The sequence below is a fragment of the Topomyia yanbarensis genome, chromosome 3 (genome assembly GCF_030247195.1).
Source record: "Topomyia yanbarensis strain Yona2022 chromosome 3, ASM3024719v1, whole genome shotgun sequence".
Classification (NCBI taxonomy): Eukaryota; Metazoa; Arthropoda; class Insecta; order Diptera; family Culicidae; genus Topomyia; species Topomyia yanbarensis.
In genome coordinates, this window is record NC_080672.1 from 166219856 (window position 1) to 166242543 (window position 22688).

Genomic DNA, 22688 nt, shown 5'->3' on the forward strand with positions numbered 1-22688 from the left:
TCACCCTATGCTTTCTACCCACTCGGGCGTAAGGGATCATCCATAAATGACGTAGCATTATATGGGGGAGGGGGGAGTTTTGTATTTTGTGATGATGTGTGACGACAGGGGGGGTAGGGGGTCATGTCATGCTACGTAGCTTTTTAAAGGGGAATAGAATAGAATTTTTAAAAAAATTTACGGGGAAAAGGGGGGGCAGAGTTACCGTCAAGCTACGTAATTACCAGGGGAGGTATTTAGAGGTTTGTGACGAAATGCTACGATGGGGGAGGGGGGCGTTAAAAATCACTCAAAAAATGCTACGTCATTTATGGATCATCCCTAAAGTGTTTCGCCACCCCTGCTACTGGGTATGTCCTGAAAGCATGACGAGAAAAAAATGTTAAATTTATTCCCAAAGGGGGCCCTCAAGCTATTAGGAATCCAAGAGTCTTAGACCTATCAGCTTAAGTTTTTTTCTTTTAAAAGCTTTGGAACGGATAATCGATCATTACACCAGGAAGGTTAGTTTAGTTGAATATCCGCTACACAAAATACAACATGCATACAAGTGTGGGAAATGCACAATCACTCTGCTTCACGATTTTGTTTACAACATTGAGAAAGCCTTCTCGCTCAAGCAACCTAGTTTGGGTATATTCCGGGTATAGGCGACACGCGGCCATGGGGTATCTACATGTATCTCGGGGTGGGTAAACGCAATGCTTAGTAAACGCATTTTTTGCTCGACACTAACACAGGCAAAGATATGGAAGTTAAGTATCTGCGGTTGCCTTCAAGGTTGCGTTCTGTCACCTGTGTTATGGAACCTGGTTGTCGACGGTTTGTTGAAGAGACACAATGAGTTTAGATTTCAACCCTCGAAGTTTGACTTAATGCAACAAGCATTAAGAGCTGTCGAATACTGGTATCAATTAGTTAAATTATCAGTTAACCTAAACAATACTTCAATGGTTCCTTACACGAAGAAGCGAATAACAACTGGGGTTCGTCCCTTGCAGTTCTTTGATTCTGAGCTACTGTGTGATCAAATGAAATACGTTGTAGTTATATTGAGTTCCCCTGAATTGGTCTGTTCACATTGAGTTCAGAGTTAAGAATGCGTGCATGGCCTTCGGGCAGCGCAGACGAGCTTTTGGAGAGACCTGGGACCTCAGACCTAAATACATCTATTGGATTTATACGACAATTTTACGTCTAATTCTGTCATTTGGATGCCTTGTGTGGTTGCAGAGGGGAGAGATGACGCTTCAGTCAAAGCTAAACCATATGCAAAGAATGGTACTTATGGCGTTGACTGGGGACAAACCATTACACATACACCTCAAAAAAGAAGCACTATTATGTGCATACACACTGCAGGTTATTGGGATTTGGAACCATGTTGATCTTGCTTCTAGTCATACACGACTGAGGTCACCAATGGTTACATAGGGTGAAGATATTCTTGCTCCCAGCGATATTGCGCTCACATGTAGTTTTCCTTACGGGACATTTCGTGTTAAGATCCCCTCCCGAGAGGAGTGGTTACCTGGTCCGGAGAGACTTCAACAAACGCAAGTGGCTTGTTGCACTGACGGTTGTCTGATGGAGGGACGTGTTGATGCTGCTGTCTACTGTCGTGAAAGAAGATTGGAACAATCTCACTCGCTAGGTGCTGTATTCTAGGCTGAAATCTTCGCGATTATATGCGGGGTACAGTCGGCCCTTCATACGTCTCCCAACCTTTGGACGGAACGGATCGTTATATTCCACAGTGGTGTTCGGTGTGTAAATTTCAGTGAGTGAAGGTCATCCTTTGTTCGTTCGTTAGCTGCCATTCTGCTGGTGCCGGCAGTAAATCCAGTACATTGTTTTCGCTGCACGGAAACGCTCCCGATCGCATAGCAACTAATATATTAGTCGAATTTCTGAAATCGATTGGTTAAAATTTGGTACAGCTAAACGATTGTTGATTTTTCTAATCTTTCATTTTTGTTTTTGAATGAACAAAACAGTTGCTGAAACAACTAAATCATCTAGTTGAAAATGTGATGCTGTCAGTTAGCAAAGACACACACCATCCGAATCAGCTCATCAAATAGCTGTAACAACTAATATAATTGTCGATTTCAAGATTGGTGCGAGTTGAAACTGAAAACCGAGATGGTTGTTTCAGTCAATTGTAATATTGGAATAATTCCCAACCAGTTGTAACAACTAATATAATTGTTGATTTCAAGATTGGTGCGTGTTGAAACTAAAAACCAAGATGGTTGTTTCAATCAATTGTATTATTGAAAAATATCCCAACCAGTTGTAACAGCTAACGATTTTGTTAATTATAAGGAGGATTTGTTAACCAGTAATAAAAAGCCAAATTATCTTCGAAGAAGTTTATTGCTATCATATCAATGGCTTGATTTATCCAAACGCGTTGTATCACTAGGAAATATAAATATTAACACTGTTCAGCGCCAATACGTTTACATTAATTCTATTTTATAAAAAAAAATATATAGCATTGACTTTCTATACGAATTATGGTTCCATGTTCCACTAGATTCTCTATTTGCATGGAACAATTATTTATGCAATGATAGAATATACAGATCAATTTACTGATGGAGACTAATGTCCTATTCTAATGTCTAACATTTGTTAACATGTGAGAAAATTGGATGGCTGATTTGTAAAAACACATGAAACATACACACCTGGTTCCAGAAGATTTGCTCACGTTCGAACATCAGTCGAATCATGCGATTTGTTGTCTACCTGATGTATTATATAAAAATACTTCCATAAATTCACATATATATCACTAAATTAGGTAGGCACTTCTAAGTATTATAACTGGTTTATTAATCTAAACTTCAAAATCAAGCTCTTTTATGTTAGCCTCAAAAATTTTACAAAATGAACATAGCGAGAAAACTGACGTATCCTTTTCAACTAAAGAAATGGTTAAATAAAATTTGCAAATTTTTGTTTCCTTTTTGCTGTCTTTATTTTCTGAAAACTGACAGCTTTCAAAAACAACTAATTTATTCAGCCAATTGATGATGCGAAAATCAACAGGACAGTTAGTTGAATCAACAATTTTTAGTTGAAACAGTCAGGACCAAAATCAAAAATTGCAATATTCATTTTTTGTGATTGCGGGGTTTTCCGTGTGGTGCGGAACAATCGACGTTGTTTGCAGATAAGTTTTGCTTTATTTTTTTTCCTCGTTTGCTTTCTTTCCTTTTCCCTACTTTTACTCTACCTTGTAATCAAATAATAAGACACATTCCCGTTTATATAACGCTCTGCCCTCGTGCTTAAATGGCCGAGGGCGAAATACCATCTGATGTAATCATGGAAGTCCCTGATCCCCCTAACACTCGCATTGCTCCCCGTATAAAGCAGTACCCAGAAGGTTCCTCTGGGCCATGGGTGATATATTTTCGGACCGGAGAGAAACCGGTTAATATATCAAAACTTTCTCGAGATCTGACTGCTAATTACCCGGCCGTAACTCAGATAACACGTGTTCGGGCAAACAAGATACGTGTTCTAGTGAATGATCTCGGGCAGGCAAACGCGATTGCTTGCTGTGAGCGCTTTACGCGGGAATTTAAAGCGTACGTGCCTTGTGTGGCCTGTGAAATCGATGGGGTAGTGTCCGAACCGGGCCTGAAATGCGAAGAACTGTTGGAGCACGGGGTTGGCTGCTTTAAGGACCCCTCACTTGAACAGATTAAGATCTTGGAATGCAAACAATTGTATACCGCAAACACCGAGGGAGGTAAGACTACCTACTCTCTATCAGGCTCGCTTCGGGTGACATTCGCCGGGTCCTCTCTTCCCAACTACACCCTCCTTGACAGGGTTCGCCTACCAGTTCGCCTGTTTGTACCGCGGGTCATGAGCTGCAGCAATTGCAAGCAGTTGGGCCACACAGCCACATATTGTGGAAATAAGAAACGATGCGGCAAATGCGAAGGAGAGCATGAGGATGACTCTTGCGACAAAGAAACTGAAAAGTGTATTTGCTGCGGGGGCCCTTCACATGCTCTTAAATCATGCCCTGCGTACAAGCAGCGCGGGGATAAAATTAAGCGCTCCCTTAAGGACATTATACATGCGAGCCAAAACATAGCTTCTAGACCGCACACACCCCTCTCCCCTACCTAACCATGTATCTGACATGTGCAAATATAAAAATACGTTTTTCAATATACTAACCTTGCCGGTGTACCACCAAACTGCTACTTGAGGAAGCTAGAACATTTTCCTATATAATGGACCCGAGTTTTTGAAGGAATTCCATCTGTAGCTCTTATTTTGTGCGAAAATATCACCCCTCTTCACTTTGGGTTTCTTTTCGCAACACACTTTTTTTCTTCTTCTCATTATTAGTGCACTTTATCAAATGCACTTTAATCACACACCACTGCAAAAACACTCGCGAAACTTTAATCGTTTACTAACAAAACTTCAAATTTTCTGCTAATGTGCAGATGACCGATGGAAAATGTCCGAAAACTCTCATTTGTGCGTTTGAATTTTCACTTCGAATTCCATTTTTTCTCAATGTAAACAAGCGCGTCGGAGCCTAGCAACAAGCGTGCGTTGCTGGCTTCCACATATCTTCACCTTAAGGAACGCTCAAGGCGTTCTTATGCAGAAATGCTAAAGAATGCTTCGCCATCTGTCCTGTCCGAAAATCCCTATGCTGGTTTGGCTAACGTTGAGCAAGAATCTGACGACCCACGAGAGGGAACATCTTTGGTTAACCCAGGGGAATCCAGGAAGAGGAGAAATCCAGCCTCCCCTACATTGCCTCGTAAGGGTGCCAAGGTGTCATCCACTCAGAGTGCGCCAACTACAATCAATAAATCCAACGGAAGTGATGCACAAAAGCCGAAGCAATTTGCTCCAGGACTTGGAAAGGAGTACCCACCACTTCCAGGGACACCAAAAACCCCAAGTGTCCCCTTTTTTCAAACAGATACTCAGTCCAGTAGCGGACTAATGAAATTTTCTGACATAGTGGACTTAATTTTCACAGCTTTCAATGTTACTGATCCTCTTAAAAGCCTTCTGATACGTTTTCTCCCTATAGTGCAAACATTTTTGAAGCAGTTGACTACTAAATGGCCCCTCCTTGCAGCGATCGTATCCTTCGATGGCTAAGTCATCGAACGAGGTCACCGATTCGATCACTGTTCTACAGTGGAACAGCAGAAGTATCCTCCCGAAAATCGATTCCTTTAAATTTTTACTAAATAGTTTAAAATGTGATGCTTTCGCATTATGTGAAACTTGGTTAACTTCCGATGTAAATCTCAACTTCCACGACTTTAATATAATTCGTCTGGATCGAGAAAACCCCTATGGAGGAGTACTTTTGGGGATCAAAAAGTGCTATTCTTTCAACCGAATTATCCTCCCTTCGACACCAGGCATTGAAATTGTCGCTTGTCAAGTTTTAATCAAAGGTAAAGACCTTTGCATTGCTTCCATCTACATTCCTCCTAGAGCCTCGGTAGGGCACCGAACGCTTTGTAATATCACGGAATCCTTACCGGCACCGCGGCTAGTTCTGGGAGACTTGAACTCGCACGGTACGGTATGGGGCTGTCTTCATGATGATAATAGATCAACATTAATCCAAGATCTTTGCGATAATTTCAACATGACCATCTTAAACACGGGAGAAATGACGCGCAAGCGCGTTGGATTTGTCGCTTTGCTCGACATCGCTACAGTTAGATTGCATGTGGAAGGTGATCCCTGATCCCCACGGTAGCGATCATTTGCCTATCGTGATTTCAATTGCTAACGGTTCAAGACCATCGGAAACAATCAATGTCTCGTATGACCTCACACGGAACATTGATTGGAAGAGTTACACGACCGCGATATCCGTTAAAATCGAATCCACTCAAGAACTTCCTCCGGAGGAAGAGTACAGATTTTTGGCTGGCTTGATTCTCGACAGTGCGAATCAAGCTCAGACTAAACCAGTACCCAGCGCGAATACCCATGGACGGTCTCCCACCCTGTGGTGGGATAAAGAGTGCTCAGAGCTGTACGCGGAAAAGTCCACTGCATATAAGGCCTTCCGGGAAGACAGGTTACCCGCTAGCTATCAACAGTACGCGTCGTTAGAAAGGCGAATGAAGAGTCTAATGAAAGCCAAAAAACGCAGTTATTGGCGCCGGTTCGTCGACAGGTTAACGAGAGAAACAGCGATGAGCACTCTTTGGGGTACGGCTCGACGTATGCGTAACCAAAACAGTACCAACGAGAACGTGGAATATTCAAACCGTTGGATATTCGCTTTCGCCAAGAAGATCTGTCCGGACTCTGTCCCGGTACAGAAAACGTGCCGCGCCGCGTCCCTTCACGATACCGCGAACGAAACACCGTTTTCGATGGTGGAGTTCTCACTTGCTCTCTTATCGTGCAACAATAACGCCCCAGGGTTAGACAGAATCAAATTCAACTTGCTGAAGAATCTGCCTGACACTGCAAAAAGGCGCTTGTTGAATTTATTTAACAAGTTTCTTGAGGGTAACATTGTCCCTTATGAATGGAGGCAAGTGAAGGTCATTGCCATCCAAAAACCAGGAAAACCAGCCTCCGACCACACCTCGTATCGGCCGATTGCAATGCTGTCCTGTATTCGGAAGTTGTTCGAGAAAATGATCTTGTTTCGCCTCGACAATTGGGTTGAAGCAAATGGCTTACTGTCAGATACACAATTTGGCTTCCGCAAAGGCATATGGACGAACGATTGCCTTGCGTTGCTTTCTACAGAAATCCAAATGGTCTATGCTAACAAAGAGCAGATGGCATCAGTCTTCTTGGATATTAAGGGGGCTTTTGACTCAGTTTCTATCAACATTCTGTCAGAGAAGCTGCACCAGCATGGTCTTTCACCAATTTTAAATAACTTTTTGCTAAACCTGTTGTCTGAAAAGCACATGCACTTTTCGCATGGCGATTTAACAACATCGCGATTTAGCTACATGGGTCTTCCCCAGGGCTCATGTCTAAGTCCCCTGCTCTACAATTTTTACGTGAATGACATTGACGATTGTCTTGCCAATTCATGCACGCTAAGGCAACTTGCAGACGACGGGGTGGTCTCTGTTACAGGGCCCAAAGCTGCCGACTTGCAAGGACCATTACAAAATACCTTGGACAATTTGTCTGCTTGGGCTCTTCAGCTGGGTATTGAGTTCTCCACGGAGAAAACTGAGTTGGTTGTTTTTTCTAGGAAGCGTGAGCCGGCGCAACTCCAGCTTTTATTGATAGGTGCAACGATCAACCAGGTTTTCACATTTAAATATCTCGGGGTCTGGTTCGACTCTAAAGGTACCTGGGGATATCACATTAGGTATCTGAAACAGAAATGCCAACAAAGGATCAATTTTCTACGAACAATAACTGGAACATGGTGGGGTGCTCACCCAGGAGACCTGATCAGGTTGTACCAAACAACGATATTGTCGGTGATGGAGTACGGGTGTTTCTGTTTCCGATCCGCTGCGAACATACACTTCATCAAACTGGAGAGAATCCAGTATCGTTGCTTGCGCATTGCCTTGGGTTACATGCACTCGACCCATACGATGAGTCTCGAAGTGCTGGTGGGCGTTCTTCCGCTAAAAAATCGATTTTGGGAACTCTCATATCGATTGCTCATCCGATGCGACATTCTGAACCCGTTGGTGATTCAAAATTTCGAGAGGCTCGTCGAGCTTAATTCTCAAACCCGTTTTATGTCCTTGTACTTCGACTACATGGCACAGAGCATCAATCCTTCTTCGTACAATCCCAACCGTGTCCGTTTCCTAGATACTTCTGATTCTACTGTATTCTTCGACACATCCATGAAGGAAGAGATTCGTGGAATCCCGGACCATATACGCCCGCAAGTGATCCCCAATATATTTTATAATAAATTCCGAGAAGTCGACTGCGACAAAATGTTTTACACTGACGGATCAAACCTCGATGGGTCCACTGGCTTCGGTATCTTCAGTAATACTATCACCGCTTCATTGAAGCTCAATGATCCTGCTTCAGTTTACGTCGCAGAGTTAGCTGCAATTCAGTACACCCTTGGGATCATCGACACTCTGCCCACAGATCACTACTTCATCATGTCGGACAACCTCAGCTCTATCGAGGCTCTTCGTGCGGTGAAGCCTAAAAAGCAATTCCCGTATTTTCTGGGGAAGATACAGGAGTCCTTGTGAACGTTATCTGAAAAATCTTATCAGATTACCTTTGTTTGGGTCCCCTCTCATTGTTCTATCCCGGGCAATGAAAAGGCCGACTCATTAGCAAAGGTGGGCGCATTAAATGGTGACATATACGAAAGACCAATCTGCTTAAACGAATTTTTTAGTATTTGTCGTCAGAGGACGCTCAACAGTTGGCAAACCTCGTGGAGCAATGGGGAACTTGGACGATGGCTACATTCGATTATCCCAAAGGTATCAACGAAGCCTTGGTTCGGGGGGATGGATGTGGGTCGGGATTTTATTCGTGTAATGTCCCGACTTATGTCCAATCACTACGAGGGCTATCACGACATCGAACACGTTGTCTGGGTATGCGCCGGGTATTGTGACGCCAGGTCTCAGTTAAAGGAATCCCTTCGGGCCCGAGGTAGACCACCCAATGTACCAGTCCGAGATATGCTGGCAACTCGTGATTTCCCCTATATGTCCCTTATTTATACCTTCATAAAACGATAAATATCCCAATTTAGCCCCTCTCTTTTATTTCTCGTTTTTAGAGTTTCCTCCTGCCTTGTGGAACCGATCAGCTCCAGAGTGCCACTATGTAACCGCCGTCGCCCTTACCACTACGCCATCATAGAAGGAAACTGAAGCGAGAGCAACTCGAGGTCCGATGACTTTTGAAGGATTCCCCGCGGGTCCGAAGAATACCATCCGCCAATCCGGTACTCGACGACTTACTAGACTGAGGCGCAAATTTGTTTCGCTGATCCCCCCCGTTCGAGCGAAAGTTGCAAGTTTTGCTCTTCTTTCCCTGTCTCTCCCCTGTCCTTGATACAACTGCTGCTACACTGATGCGGAAATAAGCCACCCTCTGAATATCTTGACCAAGCATAAGTTTTAGTTAAAAAATTCAAATTAGTATTCTGTATTCCTAGTTTTAAGATAGCTATAATTTTTACTCTTTATTGAAACTCTTGTCCTCCATCTTGTAAATAGAATTGAATCCCTAGTTTTAAGATTTCTGCGAAATTTCTCATAAATATTTGTTCCCCCTTTTGTGTACAAAACTATATTGTTAGTTTTAAGATAACCGTAAAATATTTCGTAAAATACTATTACTCCCCCTCTTGTATATCAAAGTGAATCCCTTGTTTTAATTTTTTTCATAAAAAAATCTTTTGGCCCTCTCTTGTATATTGAATCTTATTTCTAGTCTTAAGATTTGTAAAAAAAAATATTTCAACATTGTAACCTCCTAGTTTTAAGATATCCAAAATATAAAAACAAAAGCATTTGGCACCGCCAAGCTAACGCATTTGTGCCTATCAAATAAACGAAATGAATAAAAAAAAAATTGGCCCTTCAACAGAACTTGTCCGGCAAAGTTATAAACTTCTGCTCCGATAGTCAGGTTGCAATCAAGGCCCTTAGCTCAGACAAATCACGGTCCAAGCTAGTGATCGCGTGCCGAACCCAAATCGAAAAACTAAGCATTGTCAATACTATCTACTTTTTCTGGGTGCCCGAACATTTCGTTATTACTGGAAATGAACTGATGCTGATGAATTGGCTCGCGTAGGGGCAGTGACTGACTTCGTTGGTCATTAACTTGCCCTGTCAATGTCAACAAGCTGGATAAGAGAAAAAATATGGTCCTGGGCGTTTCTAGGACACTGTGGCCAGTGATTTCGGAAAATCTCCTACATTTTTCGAAATTCCACTGCGGCATGCTCACCAGGGCTTTAACCGACCACTGTAACCTCAATTATCACATGGCAACTATTCAGCGCGCATCACTGATCACATTTTCTTGTGTTCACCTTTGGCAAAAAATTTTTGTACGCTTGTAAACAATATTCCGAACTGCCATTTAGCCAATTTATAGACAGATGATGCCAGTGCGACAGCTGCGGAGCGGTCTGAAGTTGGTTCCACTTCGAGTAGACTGTGTATTGAACTGGTTCAATTTTTGGATTTTTGACTACACCAGGCTCTACTGATTCCTTTTATGGTCCTTAGTAATTGTGCAAATTTTGGTACCGATCGGTTGTGTCTACGGACCCTCCAAAAATTTCAAAGTTTATATGGAAATTAGTATAGAAAATGGGTTAAAATTGAAAAAAAATCTTAAAAAATCACCTCATCAATCAATTCATGAGAACACTATATATTTCTAAAGGTAGTCTTCTACTGAACACATTCGTGGAACATTGTAAGTTAGTGAAAATTCGCTGAGAAAAGTTATTAACTAAAGAGGCAGCATGACTTCAAAACAAGTGGATTTCATTATTAATCATAGCAACCCTGTTTGAATAGCTGCATCTGCCATACGCGAGCGGTGGGTGGCAAGTCCAGTTAGGTTCTTTACTGAAACAGTTAACATCATTTTTCCTGACAGTTCACTTGTACTGTTTACATGGACTTAGAAAATTTTGTGGACGACTAGATTCGCTCGAAGCAAATCGTAAAGAATTTTTCTAAGTCCATGTAAACAGTACAAGCGAACTGTCAAAAATGAACACTCAGTTCATTTGTGACGTCACCGTAAAGTATTCAGTTGACACTTGTATAACGATAGAGCTATTCAAACAGTGTTGCTATGATAAATAATAAAATCTACTTGTTTTGAAGTCATGCTACTTCTGTAGTTAATAACTTTTCTCAGCGAATTTTCACAAACTTGCAATGTTTCACGAATGTGTTCAGTAGAAGAATACCTTTAGAAATATATGGGTCATTCCACGCGAAGTTATCAAAAAAGATGCAAACTTGAAATCGACCTTCACGGATTTGAACCAAATTTGGTGGAAATGTTCATCTAGGGCCAATATATAAAAATCCAAATTTTGTGTCAATTGATCCACCGTTTTGACAAATTGCCAAAACCCTTGATTTTCTTTTGATCATATCTACGGTTCTATTGACTCTAGAGTCAAACCACTAAATGGTTTTTGAAGAAAATTATTCAAGGAGTCTAGAAAAAATATTAACTTTCGGCGGCAGTGCTGCCAACTATGCGATTTTTTTCAGTTAAATATTAAAAATTAATTTTTCTCTCAACACATATATTTTAATTTTTAAAATTCTAATGCCATCGTATTCCTAAGACATTTTTACATACGAAACTCTTATATAATATATCAATATAATTTGAGCGCATCCTGAGATACACCGTTTTGAAGGGAAAAGCTCGCATTTTCTCATATAAAAATCCATTTTAATTGGTTGAAATTGAGAAAATCTTCAAACTTTCATTAAAATCGACCCCGATCTGCTAGAAGCAACCCAAAAACGTAGTTTTTCATTATTTCTCGTCTACTTCACGAAAAATCATGTTTGAATTCAAAATACTCAAGTTGGTTTTTTAGTGTTGTACGCTTGCAATTTTATAAGGGGAATTGCGATTTTTTTCCCTTCAAAACAGTGTATCTCAGGATCCGCTCAAATTATATTGAGATTATAAGTGTTTCTTATGTAAAGATGTCTGAGGAACACGATAGCATTAGAATTTTCAAAATTAAAATATATGTATTGAGAGAAAAAATAATTTTTAGTATTTAACTAAAAAATCGCATAGTTGGCAGCACTGCCGCCAAAAATTAATATTTTTTCTAGACTCCTTGAATCATTTTTTCAAAAGCCATCTAGCGGTTTGATTCTAGAGTAAATAGAACCAGAGATATGATAAAAAGAAAATCAAGGATTTTGGCAATTTGTCAAAACGGTGCTCCCATGACCCGAGGGATGGTCCATTGGACACAAAAATTTGAGTTTTTATATATTGGCACTAGAAGAACAATTCCTCCAAATTTGGCTCATATCCGTGAAGGTCGATTACACGTGCCTTGATCACTTCGCGTAGAATGACCCATATAGTGTTCTCATGAATTGATTGATGAGGTGATTTTTTTAAGAATTTATTTTCAATTTTAACAAATTTTCCATACTAATTTCCATGTAAACTTTGAAATTTTTGGAGGGTCCGCAGACACAACCGATCGGTACCAAAATTAGCACAATTACTAAGGGCCATAAAAGGAATCAGTAGAGCCTGGTGGAGCTAAAAGTCAAAAATTGAACCAGTCTACTGTGTATTGGTTGGAAGAATCAAAATGACGTCGTCATTTAGATAGTCAGTACATCGTTGAACCAAATTTGGTGGTCAGCACAGCTAACTGATGCCAATACTGTTGACCATGTGTGAGGATTTGTTAACACCTCTCTTTGTTGGTGTGTTCATTTTCCTAATTCTGTGAAATTACTGTTATTGTCTAGTAAGCTATTTTTTAAATTTTTCCTGCATCGGGTCAGTACATTTCGAACATTATCTTTTTTGGCCCATTTTCACCCCCAATGACGCTATGTCAGCCCTTCGTGACGAGTGAATCCTACGCAAATAAAATAACGAATTAATTAGTGTATGAATGTCAGCATTCAGCAAACATTTATTAGAAAAGTTAAACGAAATTAAGCTTTCTAAAAAGACAATACGGTAATTCGAAGAATTGTATGAGAATATAATGGCAATTTCTAAGATTAGCAAAGCAACGATGAACATTATGTATATTTTAATGTCATTATTCGATGAATGAAACTGTTCAATCTGCATAGCTCGAATAAAAATCAACATATTAAAGAAATTTGCTGCACAACTTCTGGTCGTGTGAAGGAAAATTCTTTTTTTTTCAACTGACACAAATTTGATTGGTTGTCCGGTTCGGAATATTTGCAAAAGCTTTATTGTTGGTAAGAAAATTGATGTTACACTTGTTACATTCCTGCATAACATTACAGCAGCGTGCAGTTCATCCATGCGGCAGCATTGGTTGGTAATAATTGAAGCGGCATTCTTTGTCCCATTGTTCTTTGTGTTCTCCTCCGTAGTGCGGTGATGCGTTCATCATTAATTTATCGCGCCGATAACGCATCATCATTGCAAATTGCTCTATTGTGTGCCATTTGTTCCAGTTTTGCGGCCTGGTCACTTCGAAGGTGTTTTTTTCGTCTTGTTTTTATGGCGCTTCGCGTTTGGTCTCTGAGGTACGTGTGAGAGATGGGGTAGTGGGTGGTTTAGTATTGGTATCCAGAGTTGGGGTTAAAGCTTTGCTGGCTGTTTGTTGGTGGCAGGTACTGGTTTGAGGGCGCCGATTGGTAACCTTGAACTGAGGTGGCAGTATTTTGGAACTGTTGCTGAGGAGCTTGGTATTGCGGTTGCGGTTGAGGTGCTCCATACTGTTGGTTTGGAGACTGGTACTGTGATTGTGGAGCTCCGTACTGCTGACCTGGTTGCTGTTGGTCGTAACCTTGTGGTCCCTGATAGGCCGGATTCTTTGGACGGGCAGCGGCTTCAGCATATAGTTTGGCATGTAGGTTGTAGGCACTGTGATAATGAAGTGATTTTAGAAACTGACGAATAGTTTAAAACAATAGTATAAGCTTACTCCTGCAATTCCTGTGGCAGTGGTGGTGGAGTTGGTAAGTGATCGCCAACCGGTTGGAATCCCCCAGCATCAGCCTTGTACTGGATACTGTACAGCTTACCATCGGGTCCCGTGTACGAGTAACCACCGGAAACAATCTGCTCGCCTAGCTCGGGTCCGATTTTGCGATTGTAGCCTTCTTCCTTGTGTTGGATACCGTTGCCTGTCGCGTAGCTGTGAAGTAAGAATGAAATTTTAAGTTCGCAAACTAACAATATGACTAATAAACACCAGCGATAGTCCGAAAACCGACAATGATAGAATGATTTTGCGCCTGTGTGGGGAAAACCTATCATCAGATTACTTAAAATACAGGATAGCAAGTGATTATCAAATCGTTTATATAAGATTTAATAATATGCACTGATGTGCTTATCTTGATTGAAGTGATTCATTGGTCAAGGTCGAGCTCAAGCTGAGCTACAAATGCATTGGCCCTTGGGCAAATGCGCTATGCAGAAGTTAATGTATTGCGATGACGGACGTCATCGCTACTCTTAAAGGGGCAATAACTCATAGCGTGCATGTTCAATGAATAACAATACAGTGAAAACTCGATCTTGTTAGCCTCTTTAAAGTGATTTTCTCTGACAAATTCCTCTCGATAGTGAGTTGTTTAGCATTTGAATTCACTCTCGGAGCATAATACAGAAAAGTTAAATGTGAGAAAATGAAACTGATAGGGATATCGAAATAGGGGGCTGACAAAATCGGGAAGCAAATGTATCACTTGTAAAGAATGTTAATTATACGGAGGAGATGTATTTACGTTGCTAGAAAGATGTATTTGTTTTTTTTCGCGGACGAATTATGTCATGAAGCATTTGCATCTGCATATCAGTAATATAAATGAATAATTTCTTAGCTTATTGGACACACAATAGGAAAATGAGTGTGCATATGTATATATTTTGCGTTTTTGAAAAGGTCAATTGTGATTATCTGCGCCAGTTTATTGCCAGATTTCAGTTTGTGCAATGCCTAAGAAGCTCCAATCAAACAAGGAAGCCAAAGGGGGCATTATCATACAAACGGTCCAGTGGCGGATCCAGCGGGAGGGTCCTGGGGAATCGAACCCGCTCCGAAAATTTTTTACTTGCAAAGAAATTTTAAATTAGTTTCAGATTAAAAAACATTCCAAGCCAAATTTCACCAATAAAACTTTAAATTGATTTAAAATTTAAATTCATTAAACACGGTTATTACGCATTACGAATGTTCATTTTGAAAAACGATATTTCACACCCCTCCCGAAATTTGCGGGTGGGTTATAATAAAGCTTCCATGTTAAACGCTAAAACTTTTATTATTTTGAAGACTTATAACTTATTAAATTATGTTATTTCCTTGCAATATATTTGGCCATGGTTTTTACAATGGCGACCAGGTTTGTAAGAGAGCAGCTTGATCGAGAGCGGATAAACGACGTCCCTGATTTCGGTGCTGGTGGTTGCTCTAGACCAGAAATCAAGCCCATTTTTTTACATTCTTCACAAAAGAAATATTTAGAAAACTAGCTCGCGCATAAATGTTGCGTTACATTGAAATGTTTGGTTGGGTTACTGTTGTTGTTTCCTGAACATATTTCGATTTTGTTATGATTCTTGTTTATCCTTTGGGGATACGCTGGTTTGTAGTATATCAATTAAATCAATGTTCATGATTTCAGGAGCTTCGTCGCGAATTTCGTCATTTCTCGTCACGTTTATGTGAGTAGCACGATTTATGTTCATGATTTCAAGCTTTTAGTCACGATATTCTTAATTCGCATTCACGTTTTCGTGATATTTTATTCACGAGTTTCGTGTTGGATGTTTCAGACAGAGTGGTGTCACTTATGTTCATGATTTCAGGGTCTTAGTCACGATTTCCGTAATTTCTTATTACGTTATCGTGGTATTTTAGTCATAAGTTGAGTGATTTGTGTTCATGATTTCAGTATCATACAGAGGTGGGAAATTACCGGTTGAGTACTGGTACGGTAAACCAAATTTTCACAAGTGTTTATGTTTCCTTTACATTGTGTGCGGTCTTATCGCTGGTTGTGTTTATACGAGACACGAAAACCAAACCGAGTTTCGTTTACACAGCACCGCGGTTTGGTTTTGATTTTCGTTTACCGGTGCACGAGTATGGGAAGGAAACACGAGAATAACGAAACCAAACTTCGGTTGTGTTGCGGTTGTGTATTCGAGTTGATGTTTATCGGCTGTGCTAGTGCTGTTAATATTTTCATTAAGTATTCTAAACAAATTTCTTTATAATATAAAGTATTTTTTCGGTAATTGAAAAAATGTCTTCAGACATATTTCTGTTCAAATAAATTATGTTCGTGGTCATGAATGGTGTTCCTTAACTCAATATTGCGACATTTTCATAATGATTTATCATCAGGAAGTTTGCAATATGGGTATGTTTGGTATGGGAAACTGTCTAAAAATCGAAAGTAAAAGGAAATTTAATAGCCTCCGCTATTTTTATACCTATGATAGCAGATCAAAATTTAAGATGACAGTATATTCAAGATATTCTGACATCTAGAATCACGCGACATGGACATTTTAAATATAAGAAATATGTCAAAAGATCGCAAATTGATGCCTGCCGTCATTTAAAATCTGAAATGGCGAGCTATATTCAATACTACTAGTATTCAATAACGTTTTAATGGTAAAAAATATCATGAAACAAGGGTATTTTTGATATCGAAAAGTTGTGTAGAGATCAAAAAATGTTATTCGTCGTCATTTTGCATCCCAATATGGTGTTATTTTCACGACGATTTAGCATTTAAAGGCATGCATATTTAAATAGGCATATATTTCCTAGGAAACGAAACTTGAATTGTGTCGTAAATTAGAAATTCAAAACGGCGAATGATGATTTAACAACTAGCATGGTTACATTGTGGACCAATATCCACATTAATGATTGAAGGTCGTTTTACATGTTTTGTTGTAATGAGACAGACAACTTCGTGATTGGACACAATGTGAACAAATTTTTTTTTTATTCAAATTATTGCACAACATTTTTAAAAATTTAATTGTTCTGCAGTAGATTTACATACATCGACTGGTATCGCCGGAAATATTTATTCCTTAAAGAAACTTAGTTTTTATTGGCGGTCTATAAAATGAAAGTTTTTGCTATTCGTTAGTTGGTTGCTGTTCTCAATGAATTAAGTTTTTTTGTAATTGAATAATTTAGTGGTAGTTTTCTCTAAACTCGAATGTTCGCGACCAAACCTTCTAGATGTTTCAAAACGATTTACAGTAACAGCAAAAATAACAGAAATACGTATTACCAGCACTCAGTAAATAAGAACCTAATCGTGAGTTTCCCCCCACTTGCGTATGAGTTGCTTACCATATGTAAATAACACACACATACACGCAATTGCCTCTGTGCATATGTATACAAAATGCGAGTGTGTGCTCGAGATTATTCGAGAATCGCCTAACCAGCGCAACCACTATTACGACTATTGGCGATATAAATACAGGCCACTTTGAATACATTGAGTGTTAATGTGAAGTTTCATGTGATTCAAGTCATGTTTAATTGATTTAATTAATTTTATTGATTTCATTAATTTAATTGATTTTATTGTTTTTATTATTTTATTGACATCGCTAATTTCATTGTTTTCTTTAATTTCAATTTAAACATTTTGACATTAACATCAATTTCTAGACAACTTTGCCAAATCAAACATATCTACATTTCATGGTTCAGCATTGAAACAAACATCAATTGTTGAACTTTTAACAACTGCTCAGAACCAGCCATTTTGATATTACCCCATTGACTCTCAACAATTAATTGAACTCAATTCAATTGTCTAATGAAATGAATAAACTGATCAGAAATAATCCAAAGAATGAATAGAGGAAATTTAAAAAAAATGTATTCAAATGAACAAAATGAATAAAATGAAGCATTCATGATGTCTCAAATAAATGATTAAAATGAACTGATCATTTGATTAAAATTAGTTATACATTCAAAATAAATAAAATAAACAACACGAATGAAATGAATAAACTGAAAAAATGGGTATAAAGAATGAAATTTAAAAACAATAAATAAAGTAAATGAATAAAACAAGTTGTACGAATTTGAGAACCAGTCTTTTAGACAGTTCCGAAATGTTTAGTAAAATCCCAATATTTTTGGTGAGTGGCTATTTAATACACAATGAACTTTCTAGTATTTCCATTCTATGCTGTTTTCATCTTTTCGTTTAGTTATTCTTTTCTTGACGGCGCGCCGTTCAAGATTACCTGGTGTTTCTAATCTATTGATGATCTTTAATTAGTTATGAGGAAATCGGAACGTTCCGTTTTTTGGAATTCAAAGATGTCGTTTTAGTCACAGATTCCTCAAAAAAAGATTTTTGTGCAGAATGAAATTTTCAGATTTAAAAAGAGAGCGAAAGAGAGATGAGAGATGAGAGAGAGAACGTTACTCGTGAATGAGACAAGTAAATATTTTAATGTATTCATTTGTATTGAAGTGAATATACACGAATGTGAAGTGGCTAGGCTATGTTGGTGATTATGTTTTTGTCTGTAGTATAAAAGCCGTGGATTCAGTCGATTACAAAGCAGTCTCTTTCCAGTCATCCATATCGTTTGCAAATTGTTTCATCCAGAATTCTTATTGCGGAGATGTTGACTAATGAGTACTATAGAAATGAATACCACGAAAAAGCGTTCTAATTGTGACAGCCATTGAAACTGCAATGGAAGCGTTCTCAGCATAGAGCTGAAACCTTCGCTATAAATTAACACAATCATTATACTTGCATCACTCATCGAGAGTTCAGTTTTTTGCGAATCTAATTTGTGGATACTTTTGGACTTTGATCCGTTATTTTTCATAAAATTCGTACTAATGCAATGAATATTCATTTGCAACAATATCATCACTATTTTAGCGTTCAAATGGTATATTTGAACATACATTTCATTCAAAACTCAATAGAGATACGAAAAGTTGAAAAAGGTATGTTAAATGTCTGTTTTTAAAATTTTGATCTTGAAACATCCATATTACCCAGCTAGAACTATTTTGCAGAGAAACCCAAGGATTTTGCTAATTATGGTATATATAAACACTCAGTATAGAATTGAATTAAATTGGAGTTAACGTGATATTAATTTTTTTGGTTAAATGCCTTCCAATAGTAAACGTTTTTTCATCTTCAGGGGAAAGCTGGGTTTGAATATTAATTGTTGCGGCATGATCAGTATACCCTAATTCTTGCAAGTCAAATTTTCACCAGAATTTTGCTCTCGGTACTCCACGGGTATAATGTTACTATGAATTATATGAGAAATCTATTAACACACTGCTAGGTGGTTTATTTTGTGATCTGTATATTTTCATGCCATCCAACAACTACCTCACGGCTGAACGCAATGCTTAATCCAAGTGTTAAATCCATCAACTCTGGACAATTTTTCACTTTGAAGTGAACTTAGAAATAATTTTGTCTTTGAAGTGAACTTCCTTTTTTTTTAGAAATAGTTCATTAATTGCTGAGTAAATTCACAAAATGTTTTCGAAATCGAATTTTTTGAATCATAAATCGGTATTCTATACTTAAAACTTTTAAAGTAAACATTTATATCGAAATTTGCTGTTCTGTACGGACAAGTGGTATTCGATTTTAAAATGGGCGGACATAGCGATTGCGCTGTAGTACTCCCACGTGGGCTCAATTCACAACTACATACTTAGGGTTAGAGATTTTTCAACAGAGAGTTTTTCTAGCCCGAAAAAGAGGCGAACAAAAGCTTTGTAATCAAAAAAGTTGTCTAAAATAAATTGCTTCCATTACACCAAAACAAAATTTGTCGTAACAAATAGTAATAGCTCGCAACTCCCTGTTGGGCATCGATTAATTCGCACGAACCGTTGGTTTTAGGTATATAGTATCCTCTTCAAGCTTTCTTAGAACTTTCTTACCGGTTTTTTATATTAGTTGAATTAGGGTGGTCCTTGTGGATAGGGTGTTCAAAGTGTCAACTTTTTGGAGATGTAAAATACAGCTATATAATGTTCTACAAAGTTTTAAAAAATTAAAGCTACTTTTCTGAAGAAACTATGGCTATCTCTAATGGATCAAGTTTTATGGTTTATGGTCGTTTATAACTTTCCAAATAACTTTGTTGCTTCAGCAAAAATATGTGCCATACAAAGTTATAAAAACGCTGCAACACATGACCCATTGGAGATAGCCATATTTTCTTCAGCAAAGTAGCCTTAATTTAATTTTTTAAGTTTTAACTTTGTAGAACATTATGTAGCTGAATTTTACATATCCAAAATGTTGATACTTTGAATACCCTAACCACTAGCACCACCCTAATTCAACTAGTATAAAAATTTCCACAAGAAAGTTTTCAGAAAGTTTGCTGAAGATACCATATTTCTAAAACTAACGGTTTGGGCGCAAACAGTTTTGTATTCATAAATACAGCTTTGGGACCATACTGCAGTGCACAGAAAGGAAAGGTAAGGAGCGCTTGGTTGCACTAACAAAATATTATTTCTTTTAAGACAATTTTTTTTTGTATAACAATATACAGATATTAATAACTAAAAGTTTGTTGGTTGAACGAAAAACGAACGAAAGATTTGCATAAATGCGAAAAAATCAATCAAATTGCTACGCCGCAGAAGACGAAGAAATAATTCGTGCAGTTTGCTTTCATTTGCATTCCATTTAAGAGTTCTTTTGATTAGTGTGTTCAAGGTTACTAATTCTAATTGGCGACTTCAGATTTGTCAATTTTCCAAATCCAACTAAAAATACAAATAATAAATTTGTACACTCAGGCAAAAAATACAGCGAATTTCATAGGAATATCGTATAATTTTTAGCCACAAGTAGCACGTATGTAAATCATAAGATTATCTTATGAAACAACATTTATTTGGTCAAATCGGTTTGCTATGATTTCATGTTCCATAAGTCATCTTTGAATTATTATAAGACAATATTATACATTTCTCTTATGTTTATGAGAATCATAAGATGCTCGTATGAAACTCGAATGACTGACATATGCAATAACTTATAAAATGTTAAGGTAATTATACAAGTCGTATGTTTTTCATATTAATCTAATGAAAACATAGTTTTGTTACTTTTCTAGTCATCATAAGATGAATCTTATGAAATTCACTATGCATTTTGCCTTAGTGTAGGAAATTCGTAAATTCTGTTTTCTTCTTAGATGATTTTCAATGGGTGCTAAAAACTACTTCTGGTGTTTTACACACTTATGGCATTTTTGTTTTTGACAGTGCGCTACACCGGTGTAGAGGTGCTACACTCATTCAAACTTGGGTGTAATCAATCCATCTCTTTCTTTGCACTACACCGGTGTAGCACCAAGCAAAAACGAAAACGCTATTAGTTGAGCTCGGCAATTTCCCGCACAACCGAGCAATTGGTAAATGTTTATACTGATATCTCGGAAAAGTGTCATTTGTTTGCTGATTTCCAGCGAAATATTTCCCGAGTCGCAGCAAACATCGCTTTTACTGTGATCTCAGCGAAAAATGAATGAGCCAAGTGTTCGGCTGTTCAAATCTCGACAAAAGTCGTATAAACTGCTGAGATTCGGCAGAAAAATTAATTGTGTGGTAATCATCAAATGCCTGTAGTTTGCGTGAATGTTTAACTTTATATACCATGTAAACAGGAAATGACATTTAATCGGTGGTGTCAGCTACATTTGTATAGTACATTTCACTACCACTACGGTTTTAGTTGCTTGGGATCTGTTTTGCTAGATAAATTTTCACAAAAAAATATTTCTTTACTTTTAGTCTTGCCACGAACCGCTGTAATCGTTGTTAAGAAAGTCTTTTCCGAAATCGTTCATCCACAGCGAAGCTTCCATTTGGTTTTTCAATCACAGTTTTTTCTATCTTTTCACCCACCACCGAATCGTTTTAGGCTGATATCACTTGATGAAATATTCACAATTACTCACTCGAAATGATAGCTTCCATCGCCGTTATTCACATTTTCATATCGTAAAATCGGGATCGGCGTGGTTCGCGATTGTTGGAAACCACCTTGGAATCCACTGCCAGACTGACCACCGCCGAATCCACCACCAGACTGAGTTCCACCATATCCACCGCCTGATTGACTTCCGCCGAACCCACCACCCGGCTGATTTCCACCGAATCCACCACCCGGTTGATTTCCACCGAATCCACCACCAGGCTGATTGCCACCGAATCCACTGCCAGACTGACCCCCACCGAATCCACCAAATGATTGGGGTTGCTGCGATGGTTGCTGCGATGGTTGTTGTGGCTGTTGGTGGTGCTGTCCCTGTTGTGGGTTGTATCCAAATTGGCTTTGAGCTTGACTACCACCAAGAGGAGCTACCGAGGGGTAACCTCCCTGATTGCTAGCTTGTCCGGTGGGAGGAAGGTACTGATTCGAAGGTGCTCCACCATACTGAGCTTCCGCTCGGGGAGCGTTAAGAAAATTACTGTTACCTCCACCACCGCGCCCAGCTCCCGGTGGCGCTGGTGCCCCGTACAGATTATCTAGCCGGGCTGTTAAAGCACTACCCAATAGGGCACACCAAAGGATCTGATAAGATTTTCACGGATGAGGCAAGAAAAAGAACAGGTTAGAATTCACGCTTAATCGAAACAAACAACAGCAGCACGAACCGTTTTGCTTATCATCACCAATGATCGTCACTCTCCCGGGGAATGATTTGTTCCGGGTGATTTGAGGCAGTTAATTTGGTACAATGAGAACACACAAAATTTTCTCGGAAAAATATCGCGACTAGTGGGCTTATTCAAGGGACTCCTCTGCGGTGAGGATGAGATGATCGAAGCAACTAATGCTGGGAAAAGATGAGTTTGCGGTTTTATACAAACACACAATCGGTGTTCTAACACCCGGATGACGATCGTTCCAAGATATTGC

General features: G+C 38.9%; 2 protein-coding genes across 2 annotated transcripts in view; one reads left to right on the top strand and one right to left on the bottom strand.

Annotated features, from left to right (window-relative positions):
• LOC131689775 (uncharacterized) overlaps nucleotides 1-22688 on the top strand; it is a 471887-nt gene that overhangs the window by 66752 nt on the left and 382447 nt on the right. The window lies entirely within an intron of this gene.
• Nucleotides 12928-22609, bottom strand: LOC131689777 (pupal cuticle protein 36a-like). Its single transcript, XM_058975069.1, has 4 exons — nucleotides 22424-22609; nucleotides 21724-22340; nucleotides 13670-13882; nucleotides 12928-13608 (listed from the first exon to the last, which is right to left on the bottom strand). The coding sequence occupies exons 1-4, from the start codon at nucleotides 22436-22438 to the stop codon at nucleotides 13299-13301; spliced, it is 1155 nt and encodes a 384-aa protein (XP_058831052.1). The 5' UTR covers nucleotides 22439-22609; the 3' UTR covers nucleotides 12928-13298.

Coding starts and splice junctions, on each gene's coding strand:
- LOC131689777 (XM_058975069.1), bottom strand. Junction 13,883..21,723: donor GATGGAAGCTATCATTTCGA/GTGAGTAATTGT, acceptor CTTACTTCACAG/CTACGCGACAGGCAACGGTA. Junction 13,609..13,669: donor CTGCCACAGGAATTGCAGGA/GTAAGCTTATAC, acceptor TCATTATCACAG/TGCCTACAACCTACATGCCA.